The following is a 16,284-nucleotide window of genomic DNA, read 5'->3' as shown; positions in this document are numbered from 1 at the left end:
GGACGGGGTGCTGCCTTTGCCTTCCTGTGATGCTGGACCCAACACAGCCCTGGGCACGCTGTGATTCTCATCCTTCCATCCCTGCAGTGTCAGAGTGCTGCAGACAGCCCAGGTTGGCCCTCGTGCTGCCCCAGGCATGGGGCTGTCAGGGTGTGGGGCATGAAGGAACCACAGAAGGCTTTCAGCTTCGTGGCCCCAAGGCCTCCTGCCCCAGGCCTGGACTGCAAGAATGCAGAGCTGCCCCAGGGCTCCAGTCCCAGGAGCTGCTCTCACACCCTGGGAAGGCAGGAGTAACCCCAAACGAGGCTCTAAAGAGGCCTCTGGAGCCTTTCCAACGCCTGGCTCACAACCCAGTCCCCAGCGCTGTCCCCTCTCCCTGAGCTGCTGCTCTGCAGCCATAAGTAATGGCTCTGGGACCCCCATGCCCACCCTGTGGGCAGCCCCACCGTGTGCCCACGAGCCTGGGCCAAAGCAGAGCCCTTCTGTCTGCTCCCATTCTCTGCCCGCTCCCACGTCTGCTCCGCAGGGAAGGAAGAAACCAGAAGGCACCGGGATGTGGGGCTTTATTTCATTTTATCCAAGTACCTTTGAAAAGATCATTGTACAAGTCAGCACATGAGGATGCACAGGAGACACCAGCAGGGCTGCACGGCTGCTGGAGGATGCTGCGCTCAGCAAATGTACATATTTACAGGGAACCCCCTGAGAAAAAAAAAGGGGGGAGACAGAAATCCCAGGCATGGTAACAACCTCACCAGACACAACACCATCAGAACTTAAAAAAGAGGGAGGAAAGACGCTCGTAACACTGTTCCCTGGTTGAAAACGATTGCAGATTTTGCTGGACTTCACATAGCGGTAGGCAAGTCACAGAACCGTGTTTAAAGGCACTCGGTGACGTGTACAAGAGGCTGAGTTGTCCCCACACCAAACCACTCGGCCCCAGCCCTGCAGGCAGCCGGGTTGTGCCCCAGTGTGCTGCAGCAGCAGTGAGCAGCGGGGCACGTGGGCAGGGTGAGTGCTGATGTGGGACCCCCAAGGAGCTGGAGCTGGGGGCACAGGGGCTGGGTTTGCCCAAGGGCCGGTGCAGGGCTGCAGCTGCTGGGGCACAGAGCACAGCCTGGGCTGGTGGGAAGGGCAGGGCTGAGGGCAGGTGGGGCTGAGCTCAGACCCATCTGCACCCCAGAAGTTGCCCCTTACAGTGACTGCAGCATTTGGGGGACCTGGCTGTACAACAGTCCCACAGCTCCTTTGCTGCTGGCTTCGGACCCCTCACACTGCCTCCCCAGAGACACAGAACCTGACAGGAGACACCGGACTCAAAACATGATGGTTTTTGTCCTCAGACTGGAAGTGTCTCATTGGTTTCCTCCCTGTACTACCTCTCTCCTAAGGCAACTCCCCTGAGCAAAGCCCAGCCTTGGCACTGGGGGGCTGCACACAGCTGCCAGCCCTCCATTGGGGCTGCAGCACCCTCCAGGAGGGAACATCTGCCCCAAGAGCAGGCACATGTGGGGGACAAGCACGGAGCATGGGATGCCAGTGTCCAGCCCCGCAGTGCTGAGCAGCTGCTGACCCTCACTGGTGGCCCACAGCCCTGCCCTGGTGGAAGGCACCACGGGAAGCCTGAAGCACCAAGAAGTGGCACCCAGCCTCCCTTCCCTCGGGGATTCACTTGGTCACAAGAAAGCTCAGGAGGAAAACCACCCTACCAGGTCCAACGGCTGCGACTGCCAGGGAGGCAAGAGCCCAACTCGTTCAGAGTGGCTCAATGATCTTCAGTGGGGGCCCCTCTGCGGCGCAGCAGTGACATCCACAGCAGCAGGGACGGCAGCTTGTCGGCTGGGTGCACCCCACCCCAGCGCTGCTCAGAGCCATCCACACTGAGGGGGCAGGGAAGGGTGCTGTGAAAGCGAGGACCACACGGAGCCTGATGGGTGGCTGTACACTTTGGGTGCGTTCTGCAGTACCTGCATGTTTTACATTTACATAAGAGCACTGTGACATTGGAAATATTTTCCTTTTATTACAATATATCAAAAATATGCAGCTTTAGTAAACAAGTTCATTTTACACTTTCTAATGCACTGTACAATGCTACATTACACTTATATTCGGTATGGAGAGGGAGCCCAGGCTCCCACTGGCAGGTTTGTGGGGTGAAACGACTTCCCGTGGCACAGCAGAGCTTGCCCAGGTCCTGGCACAGAGCGGGCTGCGCCGTGGGCTCGCCCAGCGCCTCCTGGAGTAGCACCGCCAGCGTCTGCCCCAGACCTTCTCCAGTCCCAGAGTCTTTCACAGTCCTTTCCTGCAGCCTTGGAGCCTAATCGATCTTCTCCACCTTCCCAATGATCTTCTCTTCGAAGATGGGCAGGATGGTGTCGTCCTCCCGCACCTCCTCGAAGACCACACCGCAGTCAAACTCGTCGCTCACTTTCTTAAAGTAATACCTGAAAGGGAAGAAACACGGGGACACAGAGGGGTTAAAGGGCCACGTGGGACACCACAGTGATACCCAAACAGAGGGTGCAGCACTTGTGTGGCTGTGAGCTCATTATGAATGGGAGCAGCCCCAGCAGACATGGAGGCTGGCATCCATCCCTGCCCTCTCCTAGTGAGGGTAGTCAGAAGGCAGGCAGGCATGTTGAGCAGCTCAGGCGCTGAATCCCAGCCCATTCTCAGCTCTCACAAAAGCTGGCTGGAGGTCCTGATGCTGGCAGGGCCCCGGAGCATTCCTAAGCAGGCTTTCATCCACAGGCAGCTCCAACTTGGAGGGGCTGCCTTGCAGAGCTCCCTATCCCATTCCTGGAGCTACAGAATGACTGTGCAGGGCTCAGCCTCCCTGCTCACACTGAAGGTAATTCGGGGAGCTGAAATGGCTCTGGAAGTTGGGGAGTTCCCCACAGCACTGGCAAGCACTGGCTGATGCTGCTCCTCACCAGCCCAGGACATTGTGCAGCCCTGTAGGGTAAGCAACTTCTGTTTGGGGTGCAAACTGCGACGCAGGATATTTCTGGTAGAAAACCCAATCTCCCATGTCCTCATCAGCCACCTCTTCGACAGCCAGACCTTCCCAGTCAAACCCAAACATAAGCCTGTTTCCATGAGGTAGGATTACAGAAGCAAGTCTGAGTTCTACCCTTATTTAAAAAGTACATTCCTGGCTCACTTTGGGACTTTTCTAAGTGAAAGGAATGTCCGCTGGCGACCAGACGCCTCTGCTGTGCTGCCACAACCCTGCAAGGCTGCTGAGAACCCCAGGAGCTCCCCTGACCTCTCTCCTTTGCCTTGACAGAAGCAATGTCGCTGCATCCCGGTGGTGGCACCTGCCAGGGGATGCTGACAGTCTGCTGGCACCACAATGCTAGTGGCAAGCAGCCCTTACCTGTAGTTCCCTTTCTTGGTCAGCAGCTCCTTGAACTGTCCCAGTGTCACCACGCGCCCTTTGACGAGGGTGCGGTACGGGATGGGCTCTCCACAGAAGTAATAAGCGACCACGATGTTCTCGCACGGCTGGGACGCACCGCTGCCCGGTCTCTTCTGGGGCTTCAACCTGTTATACAAAATCACAAGCAATGTCTTGAGTATCAGCCTGTGGTACTCGGCACAGACCCAGCATCATCACCAGCACTGGGTGCTGGTCGGGGTGAGGGGCTGCCCAGGCAGGGGGTGCAGGTCCAGACCTTCCTGTACCTGCAGAGAACTGGAGCCTTTCTGTATGGAGGTGCCAAAGTAACACTCAGGGCCCTCAGGAAACACCTTTTACTCTGACCACCTTTCTTGGCACACATCTGTGCACTCAGGATGGTGGAACAGCACATGGAAGGGCTGGATGGAGGCCAGCTCACAGCTAGGAGGAAGAGGGCACGAGTTCCAGCTCAGCCCCTTCATGCTGCAGAAACCCATCCCAGGGACAGGCTTTGAAGTGGCTTTCCTGAAGCACTGAACTCTGAGAGCAATTGGTTTGGGCAGGGCAAGGCAAAGCATCACACACCCACTGCAGCCAACCAATGTCACCACCGCTGTGCACCACTGTGCTTGGGCTTCAGGCTTCAAGGCTCGTTACCTGGACCTCAGTACAAGCAGTGCTTCGGTGATGGCTCCCAGGGTTCAGTCTGCAGGAGAAGCCTTCATATCCGTGATAGACAAGGAGAAGAAAGTGCCATCCATGTCAGCTAGCAACTCCTTCTGTGAAGCATCTGGAGTTCCCATGTGCAGCTTTGGGCAGTGGGATGTTCCAAACCCTGTGTGCTTTGCCGCTCATCACATCCTGTCCTGCCCCATCAGGCAAGGCCTGGCTGGGCTGCAGGCTGGATTTTGGAAGGCAGACACCGTCCTCAAACCTCCAGTGAGCAGACCTGGAACCTCTCACACCTTCCTGCCTCTCGGGATGTCGGTCTGCTCCTTGCCTCCAGCCCACACACTGGCATTCGCTATGTGGTGCCATCAGCAGATTGAAAGTGTCAGCCCAGTCCTCGCCTCATTTTCAGAGTCAGACAAAAGTGGCAACAATAAAAACAAGGGCACTTTGCACTTCTGTGGAGCCTTTCATCTGGGGCGCTGTAAATGCTGCACAAACATTTGAGCAGCCTACACAAACGCGTTGCTACACAAATGTGGTCTCAGCCAGAGGCAGCCTTCTCTTTCAAAATCACATAAAACAGATTTGGCAGCTTTAAAATCATTTAAAAGGCAGACGGGGTAAGGAAAAAGGAAAAAAAAAAAGGATGATTTTGTGTTTATATGACTGGAAAGTTGCTATAAGGGCAGAATACACCAAGCACATGAGCTAATGGCAGTCTTGGAAATGGCTGTGACCCTAACCTTTAAGTACAGTCACAGCACCTTGTTAATGGCATGCCCACAAAACACTGGCACTGCAAACCAAGAGCAGGGAAAATTCTGTCACCTCCTTCTAAAGCCATGAGAGGTCTAAAGTTCAGCTCACAACGCTTCTGCTGCCTGCTCTGCTCTGGAGGCCTCTGGACAAACTGCAGCACCCTGAGAGGTGATGGCGCTCCTTGTGCCAGCACGGCTCTTAGGAGCCATCCCCGTATCAAAGCACAGGATGCCCTTTAGCCAGAAAAACATTAAGGAATTGAATCGTCCTCTGGAAAAACAGAAAATAAAATCATGCATTTAAAGGAAAAATGGGTCATAAATTCAGGCAAATTCTGTGCATCCTGTGAGCCAGAAGTTAATTGAAGGGGTTTGGAAAACCTCAAAGTCCCTGAGCTTCTCTTAATGCTGCTGGAAACGAGTCATGACTATGAGAGAGCTGCTGGTGCCCAGAGGAGCTGGCATGGAGGCTGGTGGGGACACCATGGCACACGCTGTGCATGCAGCATGGGGCTTAGGCTGCTGGGGGGCAGCTCCTTGGTCACTGGGGGGGCAGGCAGGACTGTTACAACCAACACCTCGAGCTCCCCAGCTCTGCCATGGTAAAAGCCAGAGCAGGATTGTGCCAACGGCTGGGAGCCTTCCTCCTCCCGCTGCATAATTTGTGCCTGAAAAGCTGCTTTGCAGCGACCTCAGACTGGCTGCTGTCTCCTCTTCCCCAGGCTCAGAAAGGGGCTGTGGGGACCGTGTGGCTTCTGGAAAGCATGTGAGGGAGAAAGAGCCTCCTGGTTCTTTCTGACAGGACCCCAGGAGGCCACGAGTGATGGGACAAGAGCCAAAGGGTCGGAGCCTCCTTGCCGGAAGGAACATCACCCTTCAGAGCATCACAGAATGCACACACGTCCCCAGATCTCTAGCAAACTAAAGCAGGGATGATGAATAACAAATCATTGACAGCACAGTTTTCCAGACATTCCTCCCCTGAGAACATGACAACACAACCACCTCTGCTGCCATCAGAAACCTCCCGAGGCCACTTCTTACCCAGATGGGCCCCTGCTGAGTGTGCTGCTCCATCACAGCACGCCTGAGCCCTGCCTCATTGGAGCCTCCATCTGCACCCATCCCCTGGGCCTGCAGTGTACCCTCTCCACGAATGCACACAATTAACGCTCTGTTCCCTCTTCTGGCCTCAGCTCCCTTTGCAACGTTTGTCACAAGCAGGAAATATTACCCATCAAGATTAGTGCAGTGCTCACTGCCTTACTGCACCTTACCCCACCTCTGCCCAAGGAGCCCTGAGCTGGGGAGGCAGCCAGCCCATGGCAGGGGTAGGGCTGGGGGGGCTGTAAGGTCTCTTCCAACCCATCCATGCTGTGATTCTATGGTTCTATGATCAGCACTAACTCAGTCTCTGTCAGAGCACAGACACAGCCCGGCTGCGATGCTGCCATGCCCGGCACAGGGCAGGTTTGCTCCATCCCAGCCCAAGGGCCAAAGAGCTGTGGAAAGCCTGAAATGCAGCCAGCAGATGCGAGCTCAGGAGGTGTCCCAGCATCCAGCTCTGGTCCTCTTCCAGGCCCAATCAAACTAATTCCAAACCAAGCTCACACTAACATTTTTGCTGCAGAGTCTAGAAAATTCTTTTGCTGCTTACAAAAATCTTTTCTCTGCAGAGCTGCTACTGATTACTTCTTCCAGCTGGAAACATAAGCGTATTGTGACAGTGAGCTACAGAAAATGGCTCAAAAACTGGCTGCACAGGCAAGCAACCACTGGGACAAGGCTCTCCACCAACACAGTGGCCACAAGAGATCTGCAGGTCAGCCAGCACCGGACACTTCAGCTTGCACAGGCTCCCACCAGAAGTCACACAGCTATCCCAAAGATCAATGCCCCAGCCTCAAACACTGTGCAACAGGGAGAGGACGGCTTGTTCTGCAACAAGTGTGCTGCTGACATCCCTGTGCGGACTGCAGGCAGGTAATGGCAGTGAGCAGGGCAGGGACATGGTGAGTGAGGGCTGTACTAGGGCGGAGCAGCTCCTGTGAGCCAGGTAACTGCAGCAGAAAGGGCACTTAGCTGTACACAGCTGCACACAACTGGCACAGTGTGTTCTCCTGCTGACCACAACAGCAGCTCTCTGAAAAGATGTGAGCTCAGGCATGTCCCAGCTGGAGCACCCAGTCCTGACAAAATCCAGAGGAGAGATTTCAGCACCAAGAAATCCTTCACTTCCCAGGGGCTGTATCCATTCTTGTGTGCTACCAGGCATGGACACGTTTGCTTTTCATTAGCAGCTCCCCACCAGCAAGCACTGCTCCCTGGCTTTCCACATATCAGGCAGGTCAGCAGGACCTCTGCATCCTCAGGAAAACTGCCAGGCCTTGTGAGGAGGCAGCACAAGTGTGAAAGCAGAATGACCCAGCGTGGCTCAGCCTGTTCTCCTGCTGGTCTGGAGGGCATATACCACAATGCCATCAATGCCATGGGGTTTCTACAGAAGCTGTCAAGTTGTTATTAGAGTATTCAAGACACATGCATAAAGCCCAGGCTGGTGCTTCCCAAGTGTGCATCTGCACCTAGACGTTTCTTGGGAAGGTGTATGAATTTAATATGACTATAAATGACTCCACAAATAAACCCTATCCAATTACACCAACTGAAAGGTAGATCAAACAAGCCTGGCCCAAGCTGACGTGGGAGAGCCCTCTAATTATTTAGCTTCCCATCAATGCTCTGATATAAATATGCAGAAGTCTGCTACATGACCACTGCAAGCAAAAATAATTGCAGTTCAGCAATTAGAGGAGCTTGTTCTTTAAATTACACTCATGTTTCTGAGTGTCAGACTCCAAAGTTTAGAGTTTTCAGAACACAGCTATAAAGCAATGAAGTGACTACAAGCAATTCCCATTGTGAAAGGTTTATAATGGTCAAAGTGCTTTTAGTTCTTAACAGTAATTATCAAGCACTTCCAAAATGTTTTTCATCTCAGAGCTCTGTGCGCCTTGCAACTAATCCTCCCTGAAAGATAATATGGGAGCAGAAGAATTAGCTCTGCAACAGGCATTGAGCTGAGTCACAGGAAGCTGCAGTGACTTGGATACAGGCATGCAGAGAACAATACTGCTGCAGCAGTGTGCAGCGCTCCCCCTGAGCTGCCACGAGCAGCCTTTGCTGGAAGATGGAATGAGATGTAGATAAAGAGCACATACATATTCTTCTGCACTTAATTTTGCTGCATTCTGCTGAATTTTGCCACTGCACCAACCAAGAACTCTGCAACCAGTATGTGAATGAACCACGAGTGTGCTGGTGTGAGGTGAGTACAGCAAACCAGAGGCTGACTAGTTCTGCAAAGAGAGCTCTTCCCTCTCATGCTATTTCTGAACAGGCTCATTCAGAACATTTCCAGACTTCCAATCCACAAAAGTCAAGCTTTAAGGCAGCTTGTGGCATCTGCCTGTCAGAGGCCATGTCAGAGAGACTGGGGAGGCTTCCCTGACCTCTCTGCAGGTGCCTCCACTCAGTTAGTGCTGGAAACCAGAGCACAGCACCTCCCATGGCTCCCCAGCCACAGAGCAGCCTCCCCCCTTCTCTCCCATGCATACTCAGACCCTATGGCCATACCTTTGTTTCAGTGGGAGTTTTCCAGCTCTCTTTTCCTCCTCCTCCAACCTCCTGCGAGCTTCCTCTAACTGGGTGAGTGGGTTGGGTGCTGGGTTGGGTGGCATGGTAGGATCTTGGATGAAAGGATGTGAAGGCTGGACGACGTTCCGGAGCTGGGCGCTGACCCACGGATGCACTGCAACAGGCCGCTCAATGGAGAGGGGTCGGACCATGTCATGGGACAGCTGCTTCTTAGCACCTGAAGAGCTACACACAAATACAAAGGTTTTACACAGACTGCTGAGTCACTCTGCACACGTGCACATCCAGATGGAGCACTGCTTCCATGGCTGGACACAAGCACTGGGATGCTCCTTGCAGCACGGCTGCGCTGTGCTTCCTGAGGGAAGAGGGGAGCACCACCCAACCTGCTGCACCCCCAGAGAAGACTTTGGGGCAGTGCAGCACTGTCTCCCTCAGTGTCTTGCTGAGACACCGGGTGAGCAACCCAAGCTTAACACAGAGATCACCAACGTGTTTCAGGGCTACCACGACATGCACAATAGAAACAAACCCAGCAGAAGGCAGCTCAATGATAGATCAAATTTGCTCAGCAGGACCTGCCAGAAGACGCCCTGATGTACACTGCCAGGCTGTGAGCCACTGAGGGGCAGTGGATGTTGCAGCACTGTGCTCATCCTTGCCAGCCCCTGCGGCACTGCCCATGGCTCTGGCACGGCCCCAGCTGCCTGCAGAGCAACCTATCTCAGCCACTATTGTGAAACAAGGCAAAAAACAACTGTGGTTTCACCAGTAGTCAGTAACGCAGTTGTGGCAATGTGGATGAGACCCCAGATCCCTCCTTTCACTGGCACCATGAAAACATGTCTTTTTCCCTGAGATTGGCCAGGTTGTAAGTGAGGATCTGTGACTGCTTGACTACAGAGAGATTGTGGAGGCAGACACACCTTTGGCTCTAGAGTGGCAAGGTGAGTCCAGAGGATGCTCTCAGCAAGCCCAAACACTGGGCAACCCAGTTCTCCTTGCCTGAGCCCTCTTAAACTGCTAACTCTGGACCAATGGCTTCAGTGCAGCAGGCCCTACATTTCTATCAGCACCTTGCACAACTGACAGCTGTTTATGTACAGAAAGTGCCTAAAGCAAAAATACTGCCTACTGTGTGCCTCATTATCCATTCTGTACCCACAGCAGCAATTTGTGAGATTCCTCTGAGGCTTCAACCTCCTCCCACCACCACAATTCATTCTTCAGGAAAGTAAGTGAACTTTATGCTTAAAGCTCCCGAGCAATCCTCAGTCTCCGAAGGACCTTAACCCTTGTGCCTGGTGGACACTTGTCTTCCCAAGACGTCCAGGAACAAGGCAGCCCACTGCACAGCCTACATATGCCTTACGCAGGGGATGCAATAGGACAGCATGAAGACTCCTCACTCTACCAGCCCTTACCCATGGTTTGTTTTCTTATGCCTGCTGATCTCCTTCTCTCCTTCTATGATCCACTGAAGGATCTTCTGGTTTCTCTCCACGTCTTCAGGAGATCCTGGCATCTCATAGTTGGCACCATCACTTTTCCCTGAATCGGTCTTCTTAATATTTCTTTTTGAGAGCAGACTTGCTTTCCCACTGCAAGAACAAAGCTTGAGACATTAGCGCTTTGCCTAAGCCAAACCTCCACAGACAGCGGCAGAGGATGGACACGTCTCTCTTGGACACGTTCAGCCCTGCCAGGGTCTGCTTGGCTCTACTACAGCTCAACCAACTGTGCCATGGCTAAGGCTCAGGGCAAGGCTGGCTAGCCTGAGGCACATCAGGCTCTCTGTCCCACATGTGAAACAAGGAGTGCATCTGGCAAACGAGCCACGGCAACGCAGCAAAAAGCCCAGCAGATCTCCTGCCACATAAAGGATTGTGTTCAACCCTCAGTTCTCTGCTCCAACATGGTTAACAGGCTCAGAGCACGAGGTTCAGCCTGGTGCTGCAATCCGTTGGCTGCCTCTCCGTGTCAGATCACTGCTCTTCCTCAGAGCCCTTCCTGTCCCATCCCCACACCTGCTTACTGGTTCATTAGCAACCTAAACCCCATCCTGCTGCTCTGCCATGCCAAGCACTGGTTTCTCACCACCACTTGAACTGAGGCTTCATATTGTATAAAACATACTTTTAATGCAGACAGCCTTCTGCAGGCTGTCACCAACCTGGGCAACACAGTCCCGTCAGACTGCAGCTAGACTGAAACCAGGCAGCTATGGAAAGGCCCTGGCAATGTTTATGGCTATAGCACATCATTACAGTTATCCCACCCCTCCTTGGCAACGTGCTGCCCATTTGCCCAGTGGCGCAGCCAGGCAGCTACATGCCCATGGGGCTGCACAGTGCTGGCCTGTCATTGCCACAGCCAGCAGTTTTACCGGCCACCCCCACATCCTGATCACCCACCTGCTTTACCCTGCTTCTGTATGCTCATTAGCACTGACACAAAAAAGAACAAGACTGTTCAGATGTGAACTCTCCTCTTACAAGGCTCCTACCCTGGGGACAGTCAGGAACTGGGAGTTTGTGCTAAAGAAAGGACAGCTCTCTGAACGCGCCCTCTGACATTTCCTTTAAGCATGTGCTGCAGACAGTGCTAGAGAGAAGTTCTGTACCTAGATGGGGCTTTGGGTTGATCCAGCATGGCATGCTTTGTAGAAGCAACCCAGCCATATCTTAGCCCTTTTCCTATGGAAGCTGGGCAGACGTGGGGGCCCTTTCTCCTTACCTGCCTGGAAAGCAGTTTGCTTCAGCTGCCCCTGTGCTCTGCCTCCCTCCTCCCACCCCAAAAAGTTGTTCCTACACATTGATCTGGCTGCCTGTCTTCACTAAATATCTTACTCCCGGTACACTGAGAAGACTTGCCCCCAAATAACACACCTCAAGGAGCTAGCGAGCTCTCCAATGCAGTTTCTCCACACTTACAATCAGCATTCATTATTCAAGGTAGCCCTGAGCCTCACCTTTGCAGTAACGCAAACACAGGACTAGCAAAACCTGCTGCTGCAGAGAATGAGCTTCACCCTCTCCATTCAGCACACAGACAGGAGATGGAGGAGCTGGGTGGTCGTTGCAAAACTGACCATGAGCAGTGTGCACTGCAGCCCAGAAAGCCAGCTGAATCCTGGGCTGCATCTAAAGAAGCCCTGTCAGGGAGAATGTCCCCTTGGGACAGCAGGCCACAGCAGCACCAGAACATCCACTATTTGACCAGGAAGAGAAAGGAAACCTTCTGGTGAATAAAACAGGCCTTGCAAAAAGTTGAACCTTTTTGTTCTCTCATAAACAGCTTAAGAACCTGGTTTCTGTTACCCAGATCCTGAGACACAGCCCTACGCTTACCATCTCCCAAAGCACAGGGAAGCCCCAGCACCTCTGCTGCTTTAAGGAGCAGAAGTGCTACTTTATAGCCAAGGCCATTAAAAATCCTGGTTAGAAGACTTCATCACCAGGTCACAGAGATATATAAGTGTTGTTAGGAAGCATATTCATTTCTGAAAGGAAGCGCAGTGGGAGGCCCTTAAGCCATGTCCTGTAAGAAACTATGGCCCAGCCACCCCGCGTCACTGCTGTGCCCATTTATGAAAGTGCTTCCTACAGAAGCTCCAGCTTTGGGACTCCCCCAGGTGCTGCCCTACTCACCTGTAGCCTAAAGAGTCCATGGGGATAGAGGCCATGCCCAAGTTTTCAGAGTAGTTTCTTGACTTTGTTGCATAGTTATGTGAATCTACATTCCAAGCAAAGCTGTTCTGCACTCTCTGAGTGGCCTCGGCCTCAATTTGCTCTTTTGGTTTCATCATGCTGTGGTGATGGATGTGGTGGTAGACATGTTTATGGTGGTATAAGTTAGCTGCATCCAGTTTCATTCCTGATTTCGTTGTGTGTTTGCCGTGCCCTGGAGGAATCGTTCCAAGTGTCCCTGACAGCTTCCCTAAGTGGCCACTTTCTGGAGACCGTGGCTTGGGAGAATGGCGGCCGGGGCCTGGAGACTGACAGCCTGGTGTTTTCATCACACGCTGCACGTGTTCGTCTAGGATGCTCTCTGGGTTTTCTTCATGTGCATCTCTCATCTGCATCCCAGCACAGCCCATCTCGGAGTAGCGAGGGGCAAAGTGATGAAAGGGTTGGGCGGAAGGCATCTTGTGGCTAATGACTGAAGGACCAGAAGAGATATCTGCATCCTCGCCTTCTTCTTCCTGCAAGCAACAAGAGGACAATTATAATGACAGCAAGGCGGCAGGGGAGGTCTCTGGGGGTCTTCCTGCTCACAGCACGACTGTTACCAACACTTGGATGGGTCACCTTTGGCTTTGGCCAGCCGTGTTGTGAAGATCTTCAACATAGAGATGTTCCCCTCTTTGGAGCCCTGCCCCAGGCTGTGGCACCTTCCTGCAGGAAGCTCCCTAACACACACCCTGAGCCTGCCCCATCTCAGAGCTGCCATACCAGCTCTGTTCCTGCCTGCTGGGACACCATCAGCGGGGGTCACAGTGCCCAGGGTGAGCCAGGCGACCACTGACACAGCCCACACATCACAACCACTCACAGATGCAGCTAAGTGCAACAACCTGATCAGATTTATAAGCAGGCAGAGTCCCTCAAAGATGGCTCTGGAACAACCAGCAGTGGATCACACCTTACCACACCGTGTGCGCCTTTGGTGAGGCATCGCCTCAAAGCTCACCAGATGAAGCACAAAGTTGCACCATATGCAGCAAGTCAGGAGGTATCAGGGGCTTTTCTCACCTGAGCGACTTTCACAAAGCAAGGCCATCAGTGGGCTCGTAATAGCAGTGTGCAACTGGAGGTCGACAGCAGCTCGAACAGCTTTGAAAATCAAACCCTGCTTTCTCCCAGCCACGCTGACACTGCAGCAAAACCCTCCATACAGATAAAGAAATGGCTGTAACTGCCTGCTTGCTCTCGTGGCCCGCAGCAGCCTCGGACACGCTGCTGTTAGTGGCTCTTACAGCTGTGCCAGGAAGAATAAAACTCCTCCGTGCTGACAGCCACAGTTTTGATGCTGACAAACGATTTTATGCTCCAACATAAACTCAAATATTTATGAAGTTTCTTCATTGGAAAACAGGATCCTTATTTTTTAAAAATTACATAAGTAGGATTCCAGCAAGTGCTTTAATCCCGCTCTCTTTTCTCCCTTTGGAGCAGAGAAGAAATTGTTTGCAGCGTGCGGTATCTCTGCCCTGCCAGATAAGTACATCTGCTGGAAAACACTGCCTCCCACCAGCTCTGCCTGTCGGATGTCCCCATCCATCACTTGCTATTCAGCTTCAAAGTCTCAGCTGCCAACCACAGTGCGAGAAAGCAAATAACAGACTTCCTCCCCACGTCACACCTGGGGGTTCAGGACTCAGCCAAGGACAATGGCAGCCTTTGAAAGCACCGAAGATGTGGGCGCCTGCTGTGCCCTCTGCCAGCAGCTCCTCCAGGGGGGCCACGCTGCTGCCGAGCCCTCTGAGCAGCATGGTGAGCTTAGAGCTGGTAGGAGCAGCCCGAGCAGGGTTGCCCAGAGCAAAAGCATGCCACAGACTGAGCCCCAGCAGATGAATCAGGTGCGGAGCATGGCAGAGAACTGCAAATGTTTTCTCTTTACATCCCCCTCTCTCTGCAATATGAACCTACTTCAAAAGTTGTTCAGAACCGCCTCACCATGTGGCAGGGATCAGAAACGGGCTGTTGTGCAAACACCTCGGAACAAGGCCGATCCCACAGCACAGCAGTCCTGTTACAGTGACTCAGATGACAGCAGGTCACTCTGCAGGTCTGGAGCTCAGGCTGACATGATACCCATTCCCACAGGAGAAAGGCCACTTCTCACAGACTGCTCTTAAAACCTTCAGGTGCACCTCTCACCTCCACTGACAACACTGCAGCCTGCAAAACCCCATCTCTGCACAGCTGGCTCAGGAACAAGACAGAGTATGTGCTGCCTAATCCCATAATGCTGGGTTAAATGATTATGAGCAGGCTATGATAACACAGCCACACACTCAATACTTTGGAGGCTTTTAGGGCTGGTACCCACATTGTTCTGCTCAAGGACTGAGCTCAGGGTGGGCTAAGGGAAGGGGAGGGATGCACTGTCTCACTCTGCCCTGTCTCAGCTCATCTGCGTCACCAAGCTCTGGGGGAAGTTGGCTTCCTCACCCCAGCACTGGGCTCAGCCTTGCATGGAGCAGGGAAGCCACAACCATGAGAAGGGCAGGTAAGTGGGGATGTAGGCTGCCTGGCTCAAGCTGTCCTCTCTGCTAGAGCAGAGCAGAGGCTGTAGGCACAAGTTGAGGCTGCAGACACCACCGTGCTTAGTTTACAGTGAACGCATTGACAGAGTGCACAAAGATGGGACAATTCAAGCTGGGAATGTAATGCAGGACCTCAGATATGGCAGAACCAAAACCTGGCTCAGTTACACACACTGGTGCAGTGCAACATGCACACAGGCTGGTGCATGGAGAAGACAACAACACTTCCATGCTGTCCTGCATGACACATCACTACCTGCCCAGGATATCCAGAAGTCAAAAGCTTGCAAATTCCCTCGTACACCAAACAAGGACAGATACTCATACACCAAACAAGGACAGATACTCCTTTTTCATCACCTTCCCTGATTTATCTGATCTTCATCAGTGCCTGGTGATGCACAGGAGCCCTGCCTGCCCCCAGATGAACACATGCAGACAGCCAGGAGCTCAGCGCAGCTGCACTGGGCACAAGTCAGCCCCTCACCTGACACCTCTGGGCCTGCTGCACACAAACTTGAGGAGCTAAGAGGACCAGCCTCCAAGCATTCCCAGGGCTGTGCCCTATGCAGGTCTCCGCAGCCGCCTGCAGCCCATGCCGGGCAGCCGCGGGTGGCACAGCCGCTAGGTGGTGCTTGGGGGACGCGGTACCGGCAGGCACATCCTTCACCAGCTTGCACAGCCAGTGACAGTTAGACGGATGCTTCGACTTTGCCGACTGCCTGCTGAGCTATTTTTACTCTACAGCCCAGCCTGAGTCCTTCCCTTGGAGCCGGGAGGCTGAACAGGCACTGCTGAGCTATGGATAAGCAATATCTTGCTTTCACCTCTCCCCACACCTCCCAGTCCCACCTGCAGGCTGGTAGGCCAAAACAGCTCACCTAGCACAGGAGTGCATTTATATCTTTAAGCAAAGTGCATTTCCCTCTCTACTCAGACAACGTTTAACACTCAAATATTGAGCATCTCAGCAATGGTTTTGCTTCTCCTGCACTTGGCTTATTTGAAACTCACTGGGTTCGGAGGCAGTCTTGCAGCTACCATACAGCTGAGACAGTAACAAGGCAGCATGCATATCCTCCCATCACCTCCTACACCTGCTCTACATAATTAACAAATTCAGAGCTTTTAGGTTTGCTGTTTTCTTTAAAAAACAATCTCATCATTATTTTTTTCAGCAGAAAACATCTGGTTCTCTATCAGCTACCTCTTTCAGATGCTGCTGTATGACATGGCTCTGAAAGGGAACCTGCAGGCAGCCCAGTATGGGGTGGAGGAACCTTTTTTTTGAAGCTTTTGTAAAATATTTCCAGCTTTTCTGCTAAGCTGATAACTGCCCAGTGTGAGTAATGCCGGATGGTTTCCCCTGTGCTACTGTGCAATGAGCCATGCAGAACCAGTAAGAGGTCACCCTGTAGTCCCAGTGCTCAGGACTGTGATCTATGAGGATCCAAGCTCTCCTCTTGCTGATTCCAGCAGCTCTTGCACCCAAAGTACTGACCTAAAAAAACTATAGTTGC

At 52.9% G+C, this 16,284-nt stretch overlaps 1 protein-coding gene across 4 annotated transcripts in view; it reads right to left on the bottom strand.

Annotated features, from left to right (window-relative positions):
- Positions 1-2,006: 2,006 nt before the first annotated feature.
- The window catches only part of AXIN1 (axin 1), a 76,359-nt gene continuing 62,081 nt past the window's right edge, over positions 2,007-16,284 (bottom strand). For all 4 annotated transcript variants that reach the window (XM_072349452.1, XM_072349453.1, XM_072349451.1 and 1 more), the window contains 5 exons: positions 12,144-12,697; positions 9,918-10,094; positions 8,473-8,718; positions 3,386-3,553; positions 2,007-2,450 (listed from right to left, as the gene is read on the bottom strand). In XM_072349452.1, coding sequence (XP_072205553.1) covers positions 2,324-2,450; positions 3,386-3,553; positions 8,473-8,718; positions 9,918-10,094; positions 12,144-12,697 — 1,272 coding nt within the window. In that variant the 3' untranslated portion in view covers positions 2,007-2,323. The remainder of the gene's footprint in view (positions 2,451-3,385; positions 3,554-8,472; positions 8,719-9,917; positions 10,095-12,143; positions 12,698-16,284) is intronic.

This window comes from Excalfactoria chinensis, chromosome 14 (assembly GCF_039878825.1).
Source record: "Excalfactoria chinensis isolate bCotChi1 chromosome 14, bCotChi1.hap2, whole genome shotgun sequence".
Lineage (NCBI taxonomy): Eukaryota > Metazoa > Chordata > Aves > Galliformes > Phasianidae > Excalfactoria > Excalfactoria chinensis.
The sequence above is the reverse complement of the archived record's forward strand: the minus strand, read 5'-3'. Positions and strand labels throughout refer to the sequence as shown.